The 24,123-nt window shown below is 33.1% G+C and overlaps 1 protein-coding gene across 2 annotated transcripts in view; it reads left to right on the top strand.

Annotated features, from left to right (window-relative positions):
* Window positions 1-24,079, top strand: part of SPOCK3 (SPARC (osteonectin), cwcv and kazal like domains proteoglycan 3) — a 336,682-nt gene extending 312,603 nt beyond the window's left edge. For both annotated transcript variants that reach the window (XM_036315567.1, XM_036315566.1), the window contains 4 exons: window positions 11,670-11,891; window positions 18,612-18,674; window positions 21,174-21,311; window positions 23,806-24,079. In XM_036315567.1, the coding sequence (XP_036171460.1) occupies window positions 11,670-11,891; window positions 18,612-18,674; window positions 21,174-21,311; window positions 23,806-23,975 (593 nt within the window). In that variant the 3' untranslated portion in view covers window positions 23,976-24,079. The remainder of the gene's footprint in view (window positions 1-11,669; window positions 11,892-18,611; window positions 18,675-21,173; window positions 21,312-23,805) is intronic.
* Window positions 24,080-24,123: the final 44 nt, after the last annotated feature.

Raw genomic sequence — 24,123 nt, 5'->3', positions numbered from 1 at the left:
TCATCTATACCCACCTCTTCCCCCCCACAATCTCTACACTGTTGTCTATGTCCATGAGTTCTTTCTCTCTCTCACTAGCTTTTTCTCTTTTGCTCTATCCCTTTGTTTATGTTATTAGAAAGGTATTCCTCACTGGTGGACTATTTTAATTTCTACATTGTTTACAATTTCATTTTAAACATTTATTTGTGCTTTACCTCACCTTGTGGTGTGAGGTAGGGGTCTAGTGTTATTATTTTTCCCTCAAGTAGTTGATCAAATGTACCAGAACTGTTTACTTAATGATCCTCATTCTATTGCTAATTTAATTCTTTTTTTAAAAGTTCTTTATTGTTTAAAATATTACATATAGTATTACATATGTCTCCTTTTTCCCCCCATTGAACTCTCCCCAGCCACCCCCATTCCCCAGCACAGGCCCTCACCCCCTTAGTGTCTGTGTCCATTCATTATGCTTATTTGCATGCATACAAGACTTTTGGTTGATCTCTTACCCACCCCTCTCCCCTGCCTTCCCTCTGAAGTTTGACTGACTGTTCAATGTTTCTATGTCTCTGGATCTACCTTTGTTCATCAGTTTATGTTGTTCATTATAATCCACAAATGAGTGAGATCATGTGATATTTATTCATTTAGCATAATATTCTCCATGTCCATCCATACTGTTGTGAATGGGAAGAGTTCAATTATGCTATCACCAATGGACATAATTATCTTTAAATGCGTAGCGACTATGTATATGTTTCTTCCCACAACACTCAGAAAGAAATGGTAGTATTTTCCCTATCTTATAGGAGTGTTTCTCAGGTTTATCTTCATAATTATTGATTACATTTTTGGCAGGTCTTAATTTTTTTGATGCCTTGAGAGTAAGTAAATGAGATGCCTTATCTTAGTTAATAAGGTATATTTACCCTTTTTTGTGAAACAAACATATCTGGAATGGGACAAAAGTTTGTTCCAGACCCTTATATTTTGATTTTTTTTAAATTAATGTCTCCATCTCTCCAACCAATTTGCATGCTTGAATATTTACTCTCAAATGTATCCTTTGAACTTGATTCAGAAAAATAATCCCTCCCATACTTGGAGACAGATAAAATGAGAGCTTGTGGAAACACTCAGCACAGTGCCTGTTTAGTTTTCCACATGCATAAATATTATTTCCCTTTCCGGCTTTTTCTTGTAAGAAATGAGACATTCTTAATATAATGGGTTTAATTACAAGGAACTCCTTGAGAGTTGAATATTTTTGGAGAAAAAAGGAAAAAGTAAGTACAGGATTCTTTATACTCTGCTTGAAGAAGTCAGAGGCCAACTAAGAGTAAATTTCCAAAAGGAAGTTATCCATTAGAACACATAAGACAAATACGTGGAAGAGAGATAGCGAGTTCACTCAGCTCCTCAAATGGGTACACCCTCTGAGTGAATCTTCTCCTGACATAATCATATTTAATGTATAAACCAATCCTCTAATATTATATTCCATATCTCCTTTTTATTCTTATTTTTCCTTTGTAGCAATTCTCACTATCTACCATAGTGATCACCTACTTGTTCATTTTGTTTGTTTTTCTCTTTCACACACCATCTGTCTTCCTCTCCATCTTTCTCCTTCTCTCCCTCCACACTCGACTATTGTAAATTTAATCAATGCAGAGGTCTTTATTTACCACTGTATCATTGAACCATACAATAGTTTGACACATAGTATTCATTCAATAAAAGTGAGTAGAATTAATGAATAGATGAAGTTAAGAAGCAATGAAAATACTTCATTGTTTGCATATACCATAATTTAACCAATCAGTTATTTCTCTAGGAATGATTATTTACTATTTTAATTATTTTCTACATAACAATCAATTCTGCAGTTATTTGGTATGCTTTTATTTCCATGAGAATGATTCCATACAATGGAAGTAATGGATCAAAATATGCATGAATTTCAAATTATAAATGTTAATAAATGTTGCCAGACTGCTTTGCAAAAAGTTCAGGGCAATTTTAAGTTTTAACAGATAAGCATGAGAATTAACTTTAGTCTTCACCACTGCCATTTAAAAAAATTTTTTTAACTTTTCCATTCTTGTGAGCATTTTATTATATGTTGTTAATTTAATTTGCATTTACTTTATTAGTGATGGGATTGAACACAATAAGGATATGTTGTACCATTATAATCTGTATACCTTGATATATTTTGTTTCATTATTTAAATCTCCAAAAGTTAAAGAACAAATATTATATATATGTTTTTTGTGTGTCTTTTTTTGTGTGGTTGTAGTTGAGTCTCTGTGTGTCTCCCCTTTGAAAAGATATTGTATTAGTGTTCTTTTTGTCTGATGGAAAAGCACTATCACATGCAATCATATGCAAAATTCTCAGATTAACAGTATTGCTCAGATTAAGAGAATGTCTTATTTTTGCTTTCCTGTACACCAAATGCTCTCCCCAGTCAGAGAAAATGATAGAATTACACCCCCAGGGTGAATGAATACAGTTTAATTTCTTTCCAAGACATTGCTCACTTTATGTCTTGCTGTCTTCACATTGAGAGAAAGATTGCTTTTGGAATCTGATGGCTTAAAGACAATGAACCATTTTAATGTAATTAGGGGCCTTCTAGGACAACATCTTTTGAAAACAAAGATTTATAAAATTAGAAGATACATTTTATTTTCTTTCGTCAAGTAATAAAAAGAAAGATACAGATCATTGCTTATTTAGGTTGTTCTAATTATTGAGACATCTGGCATTTTCTTCTTTTATGAGGTAGACAAAATAACTCTCTATAATAACATTTCTTTATACACTTAGTGATACTTAGGTATTCTCTTACTATCTGCATATTAAAGTTTTGCCCAAGTTATATATTCATATTTAGCTAAATTAATGTCATCCTATATAAATTGAAACTATAACTATAAAATAAAGATAATAAGTGAATAATATAATACAATTGTTTTGTTACATTATTCTGTCCTGGGAAATTAGCTAGTGGATTCACTAGACACCAAACTTTTGATGAACCTCTAGTCCAGTGATGGCGAACCTATGACACGCATGTTAGAGGTGACACGCGAACTCATTTTTTTGGTTGATTTTTCTTTGTTAAATGGCATTTAAATATATAAAATAAATATCAAAAATATAAGTCTTTGTTTTACCATGGTTGCAAATATCAAAAAATTTCTATATGTGACACGGCACCAGAGTTAAGTTAGGGATTTTCAAAATGCTGACACGCCGAGCTCAAAAGGTTCGCCATCACTGCTGTAGTCTTTAGGAACTATATTATCCCAAATAGAAGGAATTACTATTAGCATTGTCAATTTTGGAATCATTAAGAAATAGGTTGATTTTCACAGGGTATGTGAAATATTGTCAATTTTATTAAATTCTGTTTTCAACAAAAGGAATCTCTTATTTTCAAAATATAACTATGTAGGGTGTTCAGCACACATTTCACAAGTAATTTGAATCATTAGAACCTAGTCAAAGTGAAACCTCCTCCCCCCAAAAAGACAACAATATGTACTTTTAAAAAATCTGTGCAGAAAAAACATACATTTTTATAATATAGACATATATTTCTCTTTTTTAAAATATATTTGTACTGATTTCAGAGAGAAGGGAGAGGGAGAGAAATAGAAACATCAATGATGAGAGAGAATCATTGATCAGCTGCCTCCTGTATTCCCCACACTAGAGATCAAGACTGCAACCCAGGCATGCGCCCTGACCAGGAATTGAACCCTGACCTCCTGGTTCATAGGTCTATGCTCAACCACTGAGCCACACAGGCTGGGACATATGTTTCATATGTATTCAATCATTTATAATGTAAGCATTATTTTTATTGAAGTTTACTCCATTGCCTGTTGAGTAACTTAACAAACAACCTGGAAGGTAAGCATTATAGGTGTCTTAAAAGCATCAAGAAATGACAGCCAAACAATGGGGAAAATATAAACAAAAAGGAAATAAAATAGCTCAAAATCATTACATAACATGAGACAAAAAATTGTCAACAGCCTGACATATGATTTTGTAATCTTACTTCATTCTCATATGTATATTACATAAACATTTATTTTAATATTTTATGTGTTCCAAATATTTTCTCACTACATCTTTCTGTTTTGATCTCAGAGTTCTTAGTTTGTGTTCCTTAAGAAAAATCTCTCTCAAAAAACTATTGACTTGAATAATATTCTAATGTATATATTTTTGAACTTATTGGTATGAGATATGATTATTACAACTGATTATGTTTTTCTTGCTGAATTTTGAATAGCATCTTTGAATTATTTAATCCCAATTTATTCTTTGTATTTTTTGTTTAAGTTCTCTACATATTTTTTTCCATGGTTCCTTCTGTTATTTATTTCTACTCTAATTCTATTATGTTCTGATACCATACTTTGTATGATTTCACTTCTTTCAGATTTGTGAAAATCTGCTTTATGCCTCAGAATAGGTTTCATATGCACTTGAAAGGAATGTGTATTATTCTTCTGTTATTGTTTATTGGAGTGTTTTATAAATGTAAATTATTTCAAGTTTATTGGCAATGTTTTTTGGATCTTCTATACCATTGCTGTTTTTCTGTCTACTTCTTTTATTGATTGTTTACAGATTAGTTGAAGTCTCCAGATGTAATTCGGATTTTGTCTGTATCTGTGTTTGGTTCTATCAGTTGTTTTCTTCTCATGCAATTTGAAGCTTCATTTTTAAATACATACAATTCAGGTTGTTAGTCTTCTCTTTGAACTATTTATCATTATGTAATGTCCCTTTTAATCTTGAAGTTAAGTATATTATTAGTATAGTCAGTCTGTCTTTGTTCCCATAAGCATTTGCATGGTAAATTTTTTTCAGTCTATTAATTTCAACCTACTATGCCATTTGATTTAAAACTGTTTCCTCAAGACAATAGAAGTTTTCTCTTGCTTTTTTAATCCACATCATACTTTTTTGTATTTTTATTGATATGCTCAGATAATTTACATTTAATATAAGTATTGATATGATTTAACTGCAATCTACCTTTTTGATAGTTGTTTTCTCTTTTTTTCATTGCTTTGCCCATTTTTCTCTCTTATAATGTCTTATTTCAGACAAATAAAGTATATTAATGGTTATTGCATTGCTTTTGTACAAAATGTTCCTGGCAGGTTCAAAAAAGGTGTGGTTTTGTAGATTATTCAAAGTTTTCTTAATTTTAGTGTGGAGCAATACTTGTTTTAGCTTTTTACTTTCTAGGTGAAAGCAAGGAGTCCTTCATTCCTGATGAATATTTTCACTGGATGTAGATTTTTGAAAATATTTTTTTTCTTTTACATTATTTAAAGTTATCATGCAACTCTTCCTGTCCTCTAAATTTTCAGATAAGATGACAAGCTGTAGTTGAATCGTTGTGTAATTATGATGTGCCATCTCTTTCTTCTCATTTCAAGTTTGGTGTTTATCTTTAGTTCTTGAGAATTTGATTAGGAATGTCCTTCCTTTGTATATATATGGGCTGCTTTATTATTTTGTTCTTCAATTTCCATTTAGTTCTTCCTTATAATTTTTACTTCTCTACTTAGAGTTCCTCTCATTGCAGTTATTGTAAGCATATTTTCTTTTCCTTCAATAGGATACCTATTTTAATTGTTTTAAAATTCTGCCTGCCTTTTCCAACAACTGGGTCATCTCCGATTTGTTCCTCTTGGATTGTTTCTTATGAATATGTCCCATTTTTCTGGTGCTTCATATGTTTTATAATGATGGATGGTGTCCCAGATGTTATGGATATTAAATTGTGGGATACTTTGTTATGTTACTGTAATCCAATGAGAGGCATTTTTCTTGTTGTTGTTTTCTTTTCTTTGTACCACATGCTCATTCTGTTGGGCTCAAAATGAAAATTATACTTCTTGGGTGCCAGCCCTAATCAGTTCAGAATTATAATTTTGAGGAGGTGATCTGAGTCTACAATGTATATGGGTGGTTAATCGGTCATCAAAATCTAGAGCAGAAAATATTTGGTTTTTGGACTCCTTTCCTTCCTGGATTTCTCCTTCATTCTTCAGTGGTTGTGCACAATTTTCTAAGTATCCAGGCTATAATGTGTGCATTCTTTATTTACCAGGGTCCCTACTATCTTTTGCCATGACAACTCTATACATCCCCAGGCTAAAAAACAGTGAAAAATGGGAATTCATTCCATATAATTTCGCTCCTAAACTGTGGACTTTCCATCAGAAAAGTGCTTGCTTCTTATTCACTCTTCTCTTTCTATGTGTATTGTTTTGTTTTGTGTTTTTTGTTTTGTTTTGTTTTAATTATGTGCAGAGCTTAAGAACTCATGGGTAGGAGTGTCAGTCCAGTATTATGTTACGCATCCAGTACTGGAAGCCGGATATAAAATAACTACTAAATGACAAATTAAGGAGAGGATTTTTGTCTTATTTGTCTTTAAATCTACAATACGTATGAACCTAGTGCTTTACTTTCATTATCTATTCCTGTTTATACCCTTTTCTCACCAAATATTATAGTACCTTTTTATTTTTATTTTTTGAGTGTAGAGGAGAATTACAGTAAAATTTAAAATATTAAATCTTCATAATTAAGGCTAATCCTTCAGTCATTTTGAATATATTTTGACAGTTTCTGCTGTCATTTCAATGATTTTTACATCAATTTTTAATCTCAGTTATGCTAATATATCTGCCATTTAAGCAAATGCAATTGTTAAAATTGACTTTCTATTTCTTAGGATTAGGAAGTGAACAGTTGTGTGCCTAATTCTAGAAAAAAAATAAAACTTATTTTCTGCAATCAAATAACCTATGAGAAAATGTGGAGAGATTTTTCAATATAAAGACTGTGTGTTTGATAGCTTCTGCACCAATCTGAGATTCCTTATACTTGCTATTTCTTTTACCTGTAATGTACTCCCCCATATTCTCTGATTACTCATAGTTTTACTTTTATGTTTCTGCTCAACTACCTTGTTTTTAGAGATAGTGGGAGGGCATAATTCTGAAGATGGCCCTTCCAAATTCCTGGTCCCTGGTTATTCAAACAAACATTGTTCTAGGTACTAGTGTGAAGGAATTTTGTAGATGGAGATCAGTTGCCCTTAAAATATGGGCAAAGGAGAATCTAAAAGAATAAAGGTTGCAAAGATGCCCACAAATTTATGAAAAGGGTTTCTTTGGGAAAAGCTCTGCTTTGATTTCACCACTCCTCTAAGAAGAGATAAGTGTGCCTTCCCTCATTTCTAATTGAGGGGGTGATTTCTACAGACCACTTAGAGTTTTACATGTGCTCGCAGACAAGTGGGTTATGGCAAATCTAAGAGGCAGTAGTAGCTATGATCTGTTTACTTGTTTGGTTTTAAAGCAAAGGAAAGTTACCGCTGCTTTGGAATTGTATGTCTAGGCAAGAAATACAAGAATGGTTCCTGTGGGCAATATTTGAGCCATATGAATGAGAAGCAGTGTGAATTCTGCCCAAGAGGGCCATTTGGAATAGTGCACATGCCCTGGCAGTAAAATTGGCTCACCAGATATCCAGAGACTAAGAGGTGTGGTCAGCCAGAGGAAGATATCACATATCACAGGAAATACAGTGGAAATATGAGTGCTCTGGGAACCCGCTGCTTGTGATTAGTGTCTGAAGTGGGGGCAGTCTTGTGGAATCTGCAATAATCTCCAGGACAGAATTGAATTAAGTTGGCCCAACAGGTATGACTCAGTGGTTGAGTGTCGATCCATGAAACAAGAGGTCACTAGTTCAATTCCCAGTCAGGGCACATGTCTGGGTTGTAGGCTCAATTCCCAGTAGGGGGGTGCAGGAGGCACCCGATTGATGATGTTTCTCTCTCATCAGTGTTTCTATCTCTCCCTCTCCCTTCTTCTCTGTCTAGAAATCAATAAAAACATATTTTAAAAGGATTGAATTAAATTGTAGGAGACCCCGTTGCTATCCATAGGGAATTGGAGAATTGCTTGGTGAGGAAAAACAGTATATTTATGGTACAAGTATTACACATAGAGAACAATTTTTTTTCTTTAAAAGAAAAGATGTTTTTGTCTCATTTTTAATCACTTAAAATACTGGTAAGCTGTTTAGAGCAAACATCATAATGGAGTATTGTGGGGTATACAACATATAGAGAATTCAAATGGATAACACTAACAGCAGAAAATGTGAGACAGTGTAAATATACTTTGGTAACTTTCTTATAGCATATGCGAAGTGGTATAATGTTATTTGCAGGTAGAGTGTGATAATTGTGTATACTGTAAACCCTAAGGCAAACACAAAAAATAAAATACATACAGTTACTAAACTATATTAGTTTCCTAATTCTGATGTAATGGATCACCCCAAAGTTTAGTGGCCAAAGCAACACAAACATTATTTTTCAGTTCTGTAGGTCGGTGGTCCAACACAGGTTTCCCCGCACTGAGAGCAAGCCATCGGGAGAACATGAACCCTCCTGTGGGCTCTAGGAAAGGATCCACATCTTAGGTCAATTGTGTTGTTGACAAAGTTCAGGTCCTTGCATTTATAGGAATGAGGTCGCTGTTTTCCTTGCTGGTTATAAACTGAAAGCTATTCTCAGCTTATAGACATCATCCCTGTTTCTAGGCTTCTGGTTTCCTTTTGTCTTCAATGAAATTTTGGGGCGGGAGTCTTATTTCTGTCTGACTATTGGTGTGGAAAATTCTTTACTTTTAAGATTTATGTGATTAGATTGGGCCTATCTAGATAACCCACAGTAATCTTCCATTGTTAGGGCCAGCTGATTAGCAACTTTAATTTCAGCCACAATCTTAATTGCCTTTATATTTGCATTGTATTGCATATAGTGACTATATGATAGTATTATCCACAAACTCTTAAAGTCACCAAATAGTATTTATTAGCTCTAAAAGTTCAAGATAAGACTGGGGAAACCTTTTGTTTTGCCCCCAATTAATTTTATTTTTGTAGCATCGACAGGATCACATTTTATATATATATTTTATTGATTTTTTACAGAGAGGAAGGGAGAGGGATAGAGAGTTAGAAACATTATATGAGAGAGAAACATTGATCAGCTGCCTCCTGCACACTCCCTACTGGGTATGTGCCCGCAACCAAGGTACATGCCCTTGACTAGAATCAAACCTGGGACCCTTGAGTCCGCAGGCCGACGCTCTATCCATTGAGCCAAACTGGTTAGGGCGACAGGATCATATTGAAAGTTTACATTTAATTTAGAATATCAAACTAATTTTATTTCTAGTCCTTTTCTATTACTTATTCTGGTGACCCTTATAACACAATTTTATGTATGTCATTCAAATAACATAAATTCACTGTACTTTTTATTTTCAAGGCAACATAGATCATGCTTTAAAAATCTCTACCTTATCTAGATGTGGACATTAAAGCTGAGTTATATTGAATAACTTAACCTAGTAAGATAGCAATTCATATCAGATAATTTGACATTCTTGATCTAAAACATTATGACATTTCATCAAATTGATCCTTCAGCAGACATGTGCTTTACGAGAATGTAATATCCCTTTAGTATAAAGGGCAAAATCTTAGTTCTATTGTGTCTAACATTTATTAAATATCTGTGAATGTCCTGATTTAAGAAATATTCTTTTTTGTTGATGCTTGGGTTATTAGATAAGTTAAGTTCTCCTCAAAGTAGAGCTACACAAATTATTGAAAGATAACAGCACTTTTCTTTCACACTATAATTGATGAAAATAAGAAGAATGGGTTGAAACCAACAATGACATTTACAAGATATATCATACAAGCTGGTCAAAGATAATTTTAAAATTTAGGTTTTAAAGATTGATGATCAGTCATAGTAAACTCAAGCACTTGTGAATATATGATACACATGGGCTATTCCTGTCACTCCCTATGGCATCCCAGCTTCCACACTTGCCCTCATATTATACACATGACAGAGATAGTCAATTTAAAGCAAAAGTCATATTATGCCACTCTCTGCTTTTTAATATTTTAATCATTCTTCATTGTTCTGAGTAGTCAGTCCAGAGATTTGGCTTAAATCTAAGGCTCTACTATCCCTCCTCTGATTCTCTATTACTTGTCTCTAAACAGGAAATACTGGTTGGTGAATCCCTAGCTGGTGGCCTTCTGCTCATTTTCTCTGAGCATTACCTTTTTTTTTTTTTTTAATTATTTTTATTTTTTTTTATTATTAGTTAAGGTATTACAAATGTGTCCTCATCCCCCCCATTAACCCCCAACCTCCCCCACACACACACACTCATGCTCCCATCCCCCTGTTGTCCATGTCCATTGGTTTGGCTTATATACATGTATACAAGTCCTTCGGTTGATCTCTTCCCCTTACCCCTGCCCTCCCCTACTTTCCTTCTGGGGATTGATAGCCTGATTGCTGTTTCTCAGTCTTTGGGTCTGTCCCTTTTCATCAGTCTGTGTTGTTCTCTATAATCCACAAATGAGTGAGATCATGTGGTATTTATGAGCATTACCTTATATCTCATCTACCCCAACACAAAGTGAGCTTTCAGACTTTGGTGAAATCCCTGAGCAGTATTTGCCTTTGGTCTGCAGGGCCATACTCCAACTATCTTGCTCCTTTGGCAATAACAGGACTAGTGAAAAGTAGATACACAGATATGCAGCTGGAAATCAGATGCCCATCTCTCCTTCTTGCAGACACTGTAGACTTTAGCAGGATTCTCTTAGAGTTCTCCAGACTAAGTTTTGGAAGACAAACCAGTTGAGTCCTCATTCCAGTAAGTAGGTGAAGGGAGAAGATAGCCTCTCTTCACTAACTCTGAATGCTTACTAAAAGATAATGGCTCTTCTCTCTTCTTCCCATAGCTCATACTCATAAAGGCTGGTATATCACCATTAGGCTTCTCCACTGCCCTGAAAATTAGATTGGGAGAGAGGGAGTGATTTAGATGCATACCAGAAATCTCTTACCAAGAACTCAGTTTCTTTCAATGGTTATGCAGAATTTAGTATATTTGTTTTCTACAGGTTGCTTTCTTCATGTAATCCCTAAGCATATGACAACTTCTGGTAGAAATAGTTTTAACCAATACCTCAACCCATGCTATTTTAAAAGTGAGCTCCAAGGGAATAGGGCCTTATCTAGATTTTTCAACCCGGTATTTCCAGAACCAAGTTCAGGACCTGGAAAGGAACTAGGAAATGAGCAACTTATGTATGCCATTGCTTTGTTTGAGTGGGGAATCCTGTTTTGATTATACAAGTAATCTTACATGAAAAATGTAAACAATGAAAATCAATCAGAATGTTTTTCTTTGTGCTTTTTATGAAAATGTCACAAATACCTTTTACCTTATCCACATTGCCTAGCATGGTGGTGCGCAGATAGAAAGCAGTAAATATGTTCTGAATACATTCCAAAAATGCAGTTAAATTTTTAATTTGTCAAGTCCACAAATTTAAGTTTTAATCCCAATAATCTAAAATTGATAAATAGGATTCAAACATTAAATGCTAAATAACTATAACTTTATTTGCAATTATTCTTACATCGTACCCTACACAAACAATTATGTTACTTTATTTTGCTTCCTGCTGATGGTGACTTTCAGCTTTAACTAATCATTTTCTGTCTTTGCCATTAGGATTTGATACCAGTATTTTGCCAATTTGCAAGGATTCACTTGGCTGGATGTTTAACAGACTTGATACAAACTACGACCTGCTACTGGACCAGTCAGAGCTGGGGAGCATCTACCTTGATAAGAATGAACAGTGTACGAAGGCATTCTTCAATTCTTGTGACACATACAAGGACAGCTTGATATCTAACAATGAATGGTGCTACTGCTTCCAGAGACAGCAAGGTAAAAGATGAGACACCTACCAATGCAGATAGTTGACCTGCATGTCAAATTTTATCTATTCGTTCATGATTAAAAAATTGCATTCTATGTATATCCCATTCATTTCAGTAGATGCTTTTCTAATTAGAGTGTTTAATAAAGGGGCAAATAAGAAGCATGTTGAACAATATAGTTCTGCTAGGGATGCAAAACATGCTAAATAAGATGAAAAATAGTAACTAATATTTATATTAATATACTTTATTATAGTTTCCATTATAAACCACCAAGAATCACATAGAGATATGAGAACGTCCATATTAAAAGTAATCAGTAAAATGAATTTGCTATCTACATTACCCACAGTGTAAAATAAATGGTTTTTATCACTCTACTATAGAGCTTTAATGTTCTATTTTGTGATCTGATTAAATGAGCTGAATGAACCACAGAATTTACCATAAAGTTATTTTTACTCATCTGATTTTTAAATGACTTAGTCTTCCAAACTCTCAAAATCATGTAGCTTCATAAAAATCCACAGCAAAGAAAATGTCTTGATTCTCTGGAAGAAATGAAATAACCTGGACAATTGGAATGATGCTAGTTCTTTATTTCTTTTTATTTAGATCAGCGGTTCTCAACCTGTGGGTTGCGACCCCTTTGGGGGTCAAACGACCCTTTCACAGGGGTCGCCTAAGACCATCGGAAAATACATATATAATTACGTATTGTTTTTGTAATTAATCACTATGCTTTAATTATGTTCAATTTGTAACAATGAAAATACATCCTGCATATCAGATATTTACATTACGATTCATAGCAGTAGCAAAATTACAGTTATGAAGTAGCAACAAAAATAATTTTATGGTTGGGGGTCAAAACAACATGAGGAACTGTATTAAAGGGTCGTGGCATTAGGAAGGTTGAGAACCACTGATTTAGATACATTAATTTAATGCAAAAATGGAACCATGCTTACATGCTAGATCGACTAATAATTATAATTATGTATATAAGGAAAATAGATCCAAAAAAATTCATGATAAAGTTTGGGGAAATATAAGGAAATAATGATATGTATAATTTGGAGCTAATTTTATAAAAACAGACTGATGATTAATCTAATGTGATATACCTGCTATTGTCACTGCTTTTTAAAATTTTGACAGCTAATAGAATGAATAAGTTATTTTAAATTATATTAATGATTCTCAGTTTTTCATATGGGAAACTAACACATTATGTAGGATATTTTACTATATCGATTACTTTTTCATATATTAGTAATAGTTTAATAAGTAGGGGTAAGTTATTATCAATAAATGAATTAGCAGTGGATCAACAGCAGAGTTTGTAGAGCAGCTAAATTGTTTATAACTAGTTTAAGCAACATTTAAAAATTAGATTTGCATTATGAAAATATTCTAAATCATACAGACAGACACACACTCAAATAAACACATTGTTGAGTTTATTATTACATAGGTGCTTCTAGGTGATAGAAAATCCTAAAAACTACATGCTAGCTTTAATAACTGTTAAACATAAAAGAATATTTTCCTGTTTTTTCAATAAACAATAAATTCTTAAGTTTACTATAATAAGTGTAATGTAGAAAGTTAACTTTTAACTCTATAGTAAACTTAAGAATGTTTGTTTATTGAATAAACAGGAAATTATTATATATTACATATAGGAAGAAATAAATATATATGGAGAGAGAAAGAGAAAGGTGTATATCTAGGTATTACTGATCTAGATTTACTTAAAACTGCAATCAAGACTATAGTTGTATGGTGTTAGAAATATCTTGAAAATAAAGTAATTGTGTTTTTAAAAAAAAACTTTCAAAATTAAGGTTTATCTCAAGTTTAATAAAAGAGGTTAAGAATTTAAATGTTCAAGCAAGTGAAACACTTGTAGGTTTCTAAGGGAAAATATATTTTAACTTTAATTAAAATACAAATTTGTTTCTGTGACTAATTTTCTGAAATCATGACAATTAAGCACTTACAAAATGGTTATGATTGTGATTTTTAAATTTCTTTTTCTAAGCAATCATGAAAAATGAGTAGGAGGAATATTTATTGGTGATTTTAGTTACCTTAGGAGTTAATAACTTACTTTCATAAAAGTATATTCTAAGTCTCTACTCTGAAAAAGTAAATCAATTACTAGTTGCTATTTCATTTAATGTCCTATTGTATAAGATCTGGGCGGGGGGGGGGGGAAAATTAACTTTTATTTAGGTCCACCTAGTCTTTCATATACATAAAAATATTTATTACCCAAATAGCACTGTGAAAATATTGTTATTCCTATTTTATGCCTACAGCCTGAAGTTTATTGATCTTTAATAACTTCACATTACAGAATGAGGGCAGGAACTGGTATTTGAAACTAGAATCTTTGACTTTTGTCTGAGTAGTTTCAATTCTACATTCTGAGTTTGCAAGGTAATTATATACAAAATGCCATAGAGACATTACTGTGTGCAACTTCTTGGCAAATCCTCCTTAGTTCAGGTAACATCAGGCATAATTTTTCAATCAACAATATAGCCAATGCTTTTTCCTGGGGACTACAATGAAAATAGATGACATTTTTAGAGATTATTTATATAATTAATCTACAGGACGAGATGTTAAAATGTGACTCATGTGTGTTAATTTTACAAAAGATGTTTTTCTGTTTAATGAAAGACATTAAAGAGAGAGAATTTTGTCCTCTGGTCATAAGAATATTTGAAATTTCTACTGATGAAATAAATCTAAATAAAGATTTTCAAGTATATCCATTGTGTGAGAAGCTACGTGAATAATAAAATATTGACTTAAAAAAAAGGAGAATGAGGACAATGGCTAACTGAGAGGCACGCTAGGGACCCACCTGCTGTTACAGCTCCAGGCACCCTTCATAGCGAGGGGGGAAGTGCATACGCCCCTTGGAGCTGCGCGGGGCACAGCCTGGACTGCTGCGTGCTGCCTACGTAGGGAGTCGCTCTCCAGCCTCCATCCTGTCTACTGTTTTCATTTCTGACTGCAGATTGTCTGTATATAGGTGACAGCTAATAAAGATACACTCCTCAGAAATGACTAGTTGTGATTATAGAAAAAAAAACACATTTGTATATTAGAACAATTGTAAACATATTGATATTTCCTTACTTTTTTTTTTTTTTACCCAGTAACTTTTTGTTTAGTTCCAAATTGTATGGGAAGATAAAACTGCATCATTTTCATTATATTGAATATTCCAATATACATCATGTGTGAACGGCCCCAATATAGAGGTTTGAGTTTTTAAACTGAGAATTCAAAACAATGAACAATGTTATTTTCAAAAACAACGTTTTGAAATTGAACTAATAAAAAAAATACTCTATTTTTCTGGTATTTTTAAACTAACATTTGGAGTGATTACTTATAAATTCAATGATTAAAACATATTTTATTAATGCATGATTCTCATAAAATTTTTAGCACATAAAATCAGAAGTTTCCATAAAGTTATAACACCGTTAGGTAGTAAACAGAGGGGATGAATCTTGTGATATAAATTTGTGTGTTACACCCTAAGCTGACTATTCATAGTCTAAACCTTCATCCAATTAATTGGGTTACTATCCTTTATCCATATCAGTTCTTTGCAAGTGAGTTTAAATAATAGATGAAATCTCCTTTAGCACTTTAGGAATTAAGGGCCAGATAGAGCTGCCTTTTAAATAATAAAAAAAAAATATTTCAAAATCAAAAATTTTTTGTAGTTGGATCTGTCATGATTTCTTTTGAAATCTTACAATGTTCTCTTATACAGAATTTGTAGGACTAATAATCAGGTTTATTTCGTGAGCTTACAAATTAAGTCAGACACAGATATACCTGTAGTTTTAGGCAATTCAGTAGTGAACATATATGAAATGCTAGAGGCCTGGTGCATGAAATTTAGGCATGGGGGCGGGGGGGGGGGGTGGAGAGGTCCCCTCAGCCCCCTCTCCAATCCTGGATCCCTCTCGCAATCCAAAACCACTGGCTCCTAACCACTCACCTGCCTGCCAGCCTGATCTCCCTAACTGCTCTCCCTTCCTGGCCTGATCCCCTAACTGCCTAACTGCTCTCCCGTGCTGGCCTGATCCCCCTAACTGCCCTCCCCTGCCAGCCTGATCACCCTAACTGCCTAACTGCTCTCCCCTGCTGGCCTGATCCCCCTAATTGCCTATCTGCGATCCACTGCCAACCTGATCCCCCTAACTGCCTATCTGCGCTCCCCTCCTGGTCTGATCCCCCTAACTGCTTATATGTGCTCCCCTCCTGGCCTGATCCCCCTAACTGCCTATCTGCTCTCCCCACTCCTGGCCTGATCCCCCTAACTGCTTATCTGCTCTTCCTTCCTCACAGTGCCCTTCGGACCCTGGCACTGGTATGCTGAGAGCTCTCCACTATGGCCCTGCCCCCATCCTAATTGGTTGTTACATGACAGCATCCTGGTCAATTTGCATATCCCTCTATTATTAGTATAGATTACTTCTACTTTACAGTATCTGGCCATTAGCAATTAGAAGAATTACTTTAAATATATTGAAACTTCAGCTTAGATCTTTCCTCTTGGTTCTAAATGCATAGGTGGAGGGCAGTACATTTTAAGTTATCTATTCTCTAACCTCATACTATAGAACTTGATTCCTATTCCTTGAATGTTTAGTGTAAGAGCCCACAGATTATTAAGAAAAACAAAGCAATCAACTGAACCAATTTTAAAATGAAATAGAACAAACTCCTTTTTCTTCACAGTTTAGATTCACCAAAGAAAAACAGTTTTGGTCTTGCATACTAAACTATAAATATATATATTAAACACTTTGTCTCATTTCCTTATTCTGCTTTACTTACGTGCAAATTTAATAACTATATGCTATGAGATCGATATAATAAAGAATTTTAAAATCACTTGAATTAATTATACCTTGCTATTTTCTAAACAGTTCTAGTATAGGAGAATAGGTACTAGTTTATTGTTTTGCTGTTTCAAAAGTTTATGGTACAATTTTTATATGGCATATATTAAAAAAAGGGTTTTAGAATATGACTGTAAAATACACTGCACTGCTTTTAGCTAAGAATATGTATTATGTGTAAGGACATATAATCTACACTAATAAAAGAGAAACATGCAAATTGGTGTCACTCCACTATGCCCACCAGCCAATCAGGATGAGTATGCAAATTAACCCAACAAAGATGGTGGTTAATTTGCATACACAGGCACGGAGTGAAGACTGAAGGCTCTGGCTAGAGTGAAAACTGAAGACTGAAGTGGCTTGGCTTCTCCACTGCAGGGGAGAAGCCAAGCCTTGCAGCGGCCACAGCAGAGAAGCCTAACTTCGAGGCTTGACTTCTCTACTGCGGCCGGACCAAAAGCCTGGGTCCCGGGTGCCGGAGGAAAACTGGTGCTGGCAGCCAGGGGAAGGAAGGCCTATTGTGAGAATCTTTGTGCAACGGGCTTCTAGTTGTATATATACTATAAATCAAACTGTATTGTGTCTATTTAGAATTTTATACTCCTAAAAAATAATCTCCTTTAAGTGATTGAGTTTGAAAAATAGCCAAATACTTATTTCCAAATTGTTTTAATATTTTAAGTAATATTCTTAAAGAATAGCTTATGAGAAATTATTGTATATCATATCCTTTCCAAATTGCATATACATGGGTTGGCAAAACTAGGTTTATAGTTGCTCATATGGAAAAAGACATTCAGGTTATGATTATTAAAAATAGCTTTATTAACTCAAAAGTATGTCACATTGGCACAGTGCACTTAGGCACAATCTGGCAAGTGCTCAAATTGCCCTCCTTCATTATGTACCCATTATTTTTTTATTATTATTGATTTCAGAGATGATGGGAGAGGGAGAGAGAGATAGAAACATCAATGATGAGATAGAATCATTGATTGGCTGCCTCCTGCACACCACAAACTTGGGATTAAGCCTGCAACATAGGCATGTGCCCTGACCAGGAATGGAACTGTGACCTACTGGTTCATAGGTCGACGCTCAACCACTGAACCACACTGGCTGGGCTATATACATTCTTGTAGTCTATTTGCTATATATACTCAAGCACACTTTGGCACATAGTTCTTACCTAGTTTTGCCTATCCCTGTATACTGAAGCATCTAGGTGAAATAAAAAGACCAAAGCCTGTCAACATTTTTCAGTATGAAATTTTATTAAGGTATCTCTGATATAACTTGAAAAAAGGATTAACTGTTTCATAGACCACTTTTTAGTGAAAAGCTATGTGTCTATATCTTAGAAAATGTTTTAAGTGAGGGGAAAACATAAACTGTTACTTGTTTGGGTGATAGTCCATCAGTTGGGTTTACATTGATGAGTTGATGGAGTTTTTAAAAGTAAATGATAAGAACCTTTTTTCATTGTATAGTAAGTATTTTATACCATTCTGTTTTTTACATCTAATTCAATCATTCTTAGGAAAATCAAGATAACCTAATATTTATAATCAGGACAGTCTCCCTCTGTCTCTATCATTGTAGGTAGGTATAGAGACATACACACACATGTCTATATGTATCTCCAAAAGTAAAATGAATAATATGTAATATGTGTTTTGCAAAGCCATATAAAAACTAACTGAAGTTTGATAACATAGAAATTACACTTCTTTTCATTAACTCTAAGCCTTGAAGTAACATTGTTAATGTCATTGCAGACCCTCCTTGCCAGACAGAGCTCAGCAATATTCAGAAGCGGCAAGGAATAAAGAAGCTCCTAGGTGAGTAATAGATCATTCTTCTGAAGTCTTTATTACTTACATAAATAGCCCCAAGGAAACAGCAACATAAAATCAATATTAATTCAACAAAGATAGACTACACTAAATTTCAGTAACAAAATTTATGAAGTTTTTGAAAGCAATTAAACGTACTTTTATTGTCTTACCTATTGAAAGATATTATGTTTGTTTTATTACCCTAATATAATGTTCATTTTGAGAGTTATTAAGTAAAAAAGAAAGAGATTTGAACAAAGCTAAAGTTCAAGAATCAGCAGAAACTTCAATTCTATAACTAACAACTCAGGAATTAATGAGAGAGGAAGAGAGAGGGAGAGAGAGAAAAAACAGAGAGAGACACCCTGAATACCTCAAGAAAATATGAGCACACTTTTTAATGTTTTTATTAGAACCTTTTACTAACTTTTAGTAAGTTAATGTATGTTTTAGAACATTCAATTGATAAATAATAGATAATTCCAAATTTTACCCACCCAAAGCTATCAGATTATTAAACTATTATGTATAATAATTGTGTTTTCCTATAAACATCCAATTTTAAGTAAACTCTTTTGGGAGTAATTTTAGATTAACAAATTTCATAAAGACAGTACATAGTTTTCATATATCCTTCAACCATCCTCACCTAATATTACCATCTTATCATGTATCAAATAAACATTATTTGATATATTTGTCAAATTTAAGAAATTAATATTGCCATGATCCTATTCATTAATTATCAGACTCTGGATTTTAGGAGTTCTTCTATTGAGGTCCTTTTTCTATTTTAGGACCCAGGACAGAATGCCTCATATGCAATTTTTTAAATGTATATGAATGCCCTTGTTTATTTAGCGCCACAAATTTCATAATGTATTTGAATCTGATTAATCTGTATATATTCTGATATGCTTATTAAATTATAATATTATTTGTTTACAAAAGAACAAATTTAATCTTTCTTGAAAATTATTGATTCAAAATTAAAAGTTTCATTTTTTAAATAAAGCATTTTTAAGATGTGAAGCATTACTAATGAGAAACGCTGTGCATCATGTTTCTTTAAATTCTTATAAAATGCACATGTATTATAGCTCACAAAAGGAAATAATACATTCGTAAATTCTTTGGTTTGTTTCCAATCATCAAAGTTTACCCATGTACAATGGGAAAAGCCATTGAAATTCAACTAAACATTATTTTAGGCAAGGTTTACTGGTGACAATAGTTTATTGAAATTCAGGCTCTGATTATTTGAAGTTACAAAAAAAAGAAAAGAAAACATATTTAGCTCCCATTTAGGAGGATTCACCTTTATTCCCCTTGCATAATAAAAAGTAAAGTCATTATTATAGAGTACTGAATGTCTTAAGTATATTTTTAATTTGCATAGGATAATGGTACTTGTCTGAAAATTGATAAATTGTTGTATACATGTAAGGCACCATATGTTCCAATTTGTGAGTTCAGTCTTGCTTGATTTCTGAATTTCTAGCATAATTCTTAATAGTGCTCTCTTCCATTTTCAAAGTATACTTGCCTAAAGGTTAAATTAAATGGTCACACTAGTTTTACCTCATAACTTTTTAATGTCAGATATGTCAAATAATGGTACTTTTTTCATGAGGTAGAGTAAGAATGTTAGAATTTCTCCTCATTTTTGTTGGCATTTAATCCACAGAAGTGGTTCTCAAATTTTGGTGATACTCTGTCTACCTCACTGATAAACTAGTAATTCAACTCCTTCAAATGAATTATAATTTTTAAGCAAAACTGATTGTTTAAATATCAGACTTTTGAAACTTTTTAAAGGGAGGAAACTAAGATCCCATATGGTTGCAAGATTAATCGTCTTATGTTTTACCTATTTATTCAGTGTTGTTGTGTTTCTTTCACCAAATAACTCTAGTATGTGTGATCAGTGAGGGGAAAAATTATTAGGAAAGACAAGAAAATGTTCGGACCTTCCAAAGCTTACATTGTAATGTTGGAGTGTTTATTGAAGAATGTGAATTCACTTCTAAGTTATTAGTTAAACGTTTATCGTTAGCAATGTGACAAATATACTATTGATATTATAGATATGAAAATGAATGTCTATCTTTCCTGCTAGACTGAGTTTAAGAATTTTTAAGAAAGCAATCACAACCAATAAACCCAAAAATTTCCAATATAGAGGATATCACAGTATAGCATACAATGACAGACCACACACACACACACAATGAAAATAGAATGTTGTTAGTAATGAGACTGTGAAGGGTTTGGTATGCCATGCTAAGTGGTCTGCATGACCTAATGTGCATATTCAATTAACCAGATTTTAATTCTGTATTATACCTCTCAAAACAGTACCCTTTGCCCAGTAAATTTGCTTAACAAAATAAATAAAGGCAATTCATTGTTACAATGGCCAGCTTCATAGATGGAGCGGGACCTCTATATGTGCATGTCTTGAGTGAATTAATGCATAATTGATCACTGTGTGTTTCATAGGACAGTACATACCCCTATGTGATGAAGATGGTTACTACAAGCCAACACAATGTCATGGCAGTGTTGGGCAGTGCTGGTGTGTTGACAGATATGGAAATGAAGTCATTGGATCCAGAACAAATGGTGTTGCAGGTTGTGGTAAGCAAATGGGTACTTACTTAGTAATATCTCAAGCACAGGATAAGTACTTAAGGATCTCATTCATTTGTTCAAGTGTTTAATGAGGACATATTTTATGCAAAGACTATAGAACATTTTAGGGGTAACAAAATATTCCTAGCATATTAAAAATTATATAATTAATGAATGGAATTACCTCATTTAGATATTTTAAGGAATAATTATTAAAAGATGGGTTCCTTTTACCACATCACATACAAAAAGTATGTTAGCTACCTCTTGTTTCTGAGGTAAGTCAAACCTTTGTCATCCATTCTATCGTAGTGTGTGCCACATGTATATATGGCACCCTTTTTTCTGTAGATCATTGGAGAAGTTGACTTTCCAAGTACGTAGTCTCAACAATGAGAGAAAAACTAATCTTTTTTAAAGGCCCATAAACTGCAGCTATATCAGTTTGTTTCCTTATGTTTGAGTGGCAAAAATATAGTTTAATTGTTTGAAAGGTCATTATAATTAATATTTGAATTCTTTTCATAAGCATACATTTTTATGTACCAAACTAAAAATATTACAATTAAGTTGAGAATCACGTACATGTAGTTTAAAGTTTTAAATGTAACTTCTTTTTTGTTTTATAAAATATTTTTTCCAGAATGCAAGTTTAAAATCAGTATTTTTGTTTGTACTATGGAGAGTTTTTACTACAAAAGCCACTTAGCTACACACACACACACACACACACGGAATTAATGGATTATGTTTCAAATAATACACAAGACCAAAAATGAAAAAATAGTTGGTCAATCTTGTATTGTAGACAGTGTTTCATTGTCTCATTTATGTAGATTTTAAACTAATAGGTTGTTTGCTAGACTTGTGATTGTTTAGAAATATATAAATGGTAAACAATATGAAAGTAATCTAATTTAATGTTTATATGCTTGTTCTACATTTATTTATTCCATAAGATTTTTAACACCTTGATCTTGATTTTCTGGCCAATGATTCTATATTTATATAGGATAAAGTAGTACTTAGTAGCTACCTAACATGCTTTTAGCATGTTTAGAACATGTCTTTGCAATATGTAGTTTAAACTCACTGTATTAATAGTGGCTTCAATTATCAGTGATACCAATGACGGGTAAACAATTTTAATTTATGTTGTAAATAAAAATTATATAGAGGTGAATTCAACAAGTGAACAGGGGAAATATCTTGGAAATGTAATCCTGAGTTTTCTTAGCATTTCGAAATTAAGAAGAAAATACATGAAGTAGAAGAAAAATAACAGTTTGTTCACATAATATATAAATTTCAGTGTGTCATACTATGAAATCAATCAAATATAAATATTGAATTACCACAATAGGATATATTATAATTAGTTACCAAAGAATTACAACACTAAAATGTTAGAAAGGGTAGAAAATAAACACACACTAATATTAGAAGAGTTAAAAAATAAATACATATTAAATAATATGTGTACTATTACCTCTATAAATAGAAATACATATATATGGGGCATCCCCAAAATGTATACACACACTTTGAATAATTGCAAAGGCAGTGTTTATTTAAAAAAAACACTCTCAAAATTTAGCTACCAGATGTTCAAGTGTGTATTTCTAAATATTTTTAAAATAATAACTAGCTATGTTAGTTTTCTATTGCTATTGTAACAAATTCCCACAACTATAGGGCGTACACCACACAAATTCATTATCTTACGGTTCTGTATGTCAGAGGTTGTGCATGGGTGTCCTTGTGATGAACATCAAGATGTCTTCAGGGCTGCGTTCGTTCTTGGAGGCTTTTGAGAAGGACCTGTTTCTTGCCTCTGGAGGCTGCTCACATTCCTTAGGACAGTACATACCCCCATGTGATGAGATGGTTACTACAAGCCAACACAATATCATGGGCCCTTTCCTCTGGTTTCAAAGCTAGCAACATTGCATCTCTGACCATTCATCCATAATCAAATCTCCCTTGAACTCTATCTGGGAAAGGTTATTTGATTGAAAGACACTATTTATTATCTGGGCCCAACAGAATAATCTAGGGTATTCTCCCCTTTTTAAAACCCTCAGTTTAATGACTTCTTCAAAGTCCCTTTAACCAGGTGAGGTCACATATTTGCAGGTTGCAGTGATTAGGAACTGAATATTTGAGGGGGGCAATTACTTTGTTTATTGTAGTAGTAGTAGAAGAAGTTATAATTCTTTATCAGATTCAAAGTTTGACAGGGACTCTATAAAACCTGGGCTGAGATCAGTATTCCTGAACTGGAAATATCGACTTCAGTAACAATTCTGCTTTTTGGTACATACTTGTTAACAAATAATAGAAAATAGGTTTTTTTTTTCCTTTTTTTTTTTTTTGTTAAGTAAGTTAAAGAGCAAATTACATTTTTCTTAATTTTCTCAATTTTCATCATAATTTTATATTCCTCAGAAATTATTTTACTACTCAGAAAAATAACATTCATGTTTACATTTTTCCTAAGCTATTGATTTTGAGATCTCTGGAGATTTTGCAAGTGGAGATTTCCATGAATGGACTGATGAGGAGGATGATGAAGATGATATTATGAATGATGAAGATGAAATTGAAGATGACAATGAAGATGAAGGGGATGATGATGATGGAGGTGATGATCATGATGGGTACATTTGATGAGAGCTGAGATCAATACATTTAACATTTCTATTATTTACAAGTGATAGCCTATTGAGAATTACCTTCTTGCCCCCAAATAAACTGATTCTAAAATTCACGTATATTTTGTATAATTATTTCAGATATTGCAGCTAAAGTCATAGAA

Source organism: Myotis myotis, unplaced genomic scaffold (assembly GCF_014108235.1).
Source record: "Myotis myotis isolate mMyoMyo1 unplaced genomic scaffold, mMyoMyo1.p scaffold_m19_p_6, whole genome shotgun sequence".
NCBI lineage: Eukaryota > Metazoa > Chordata > Mammalia > Chiroptera > Vespertilionidae > Myotis > Myotis myotis.
This window is presented reverse-complemented; position numbering and strand designations above follow the sequence as displayed.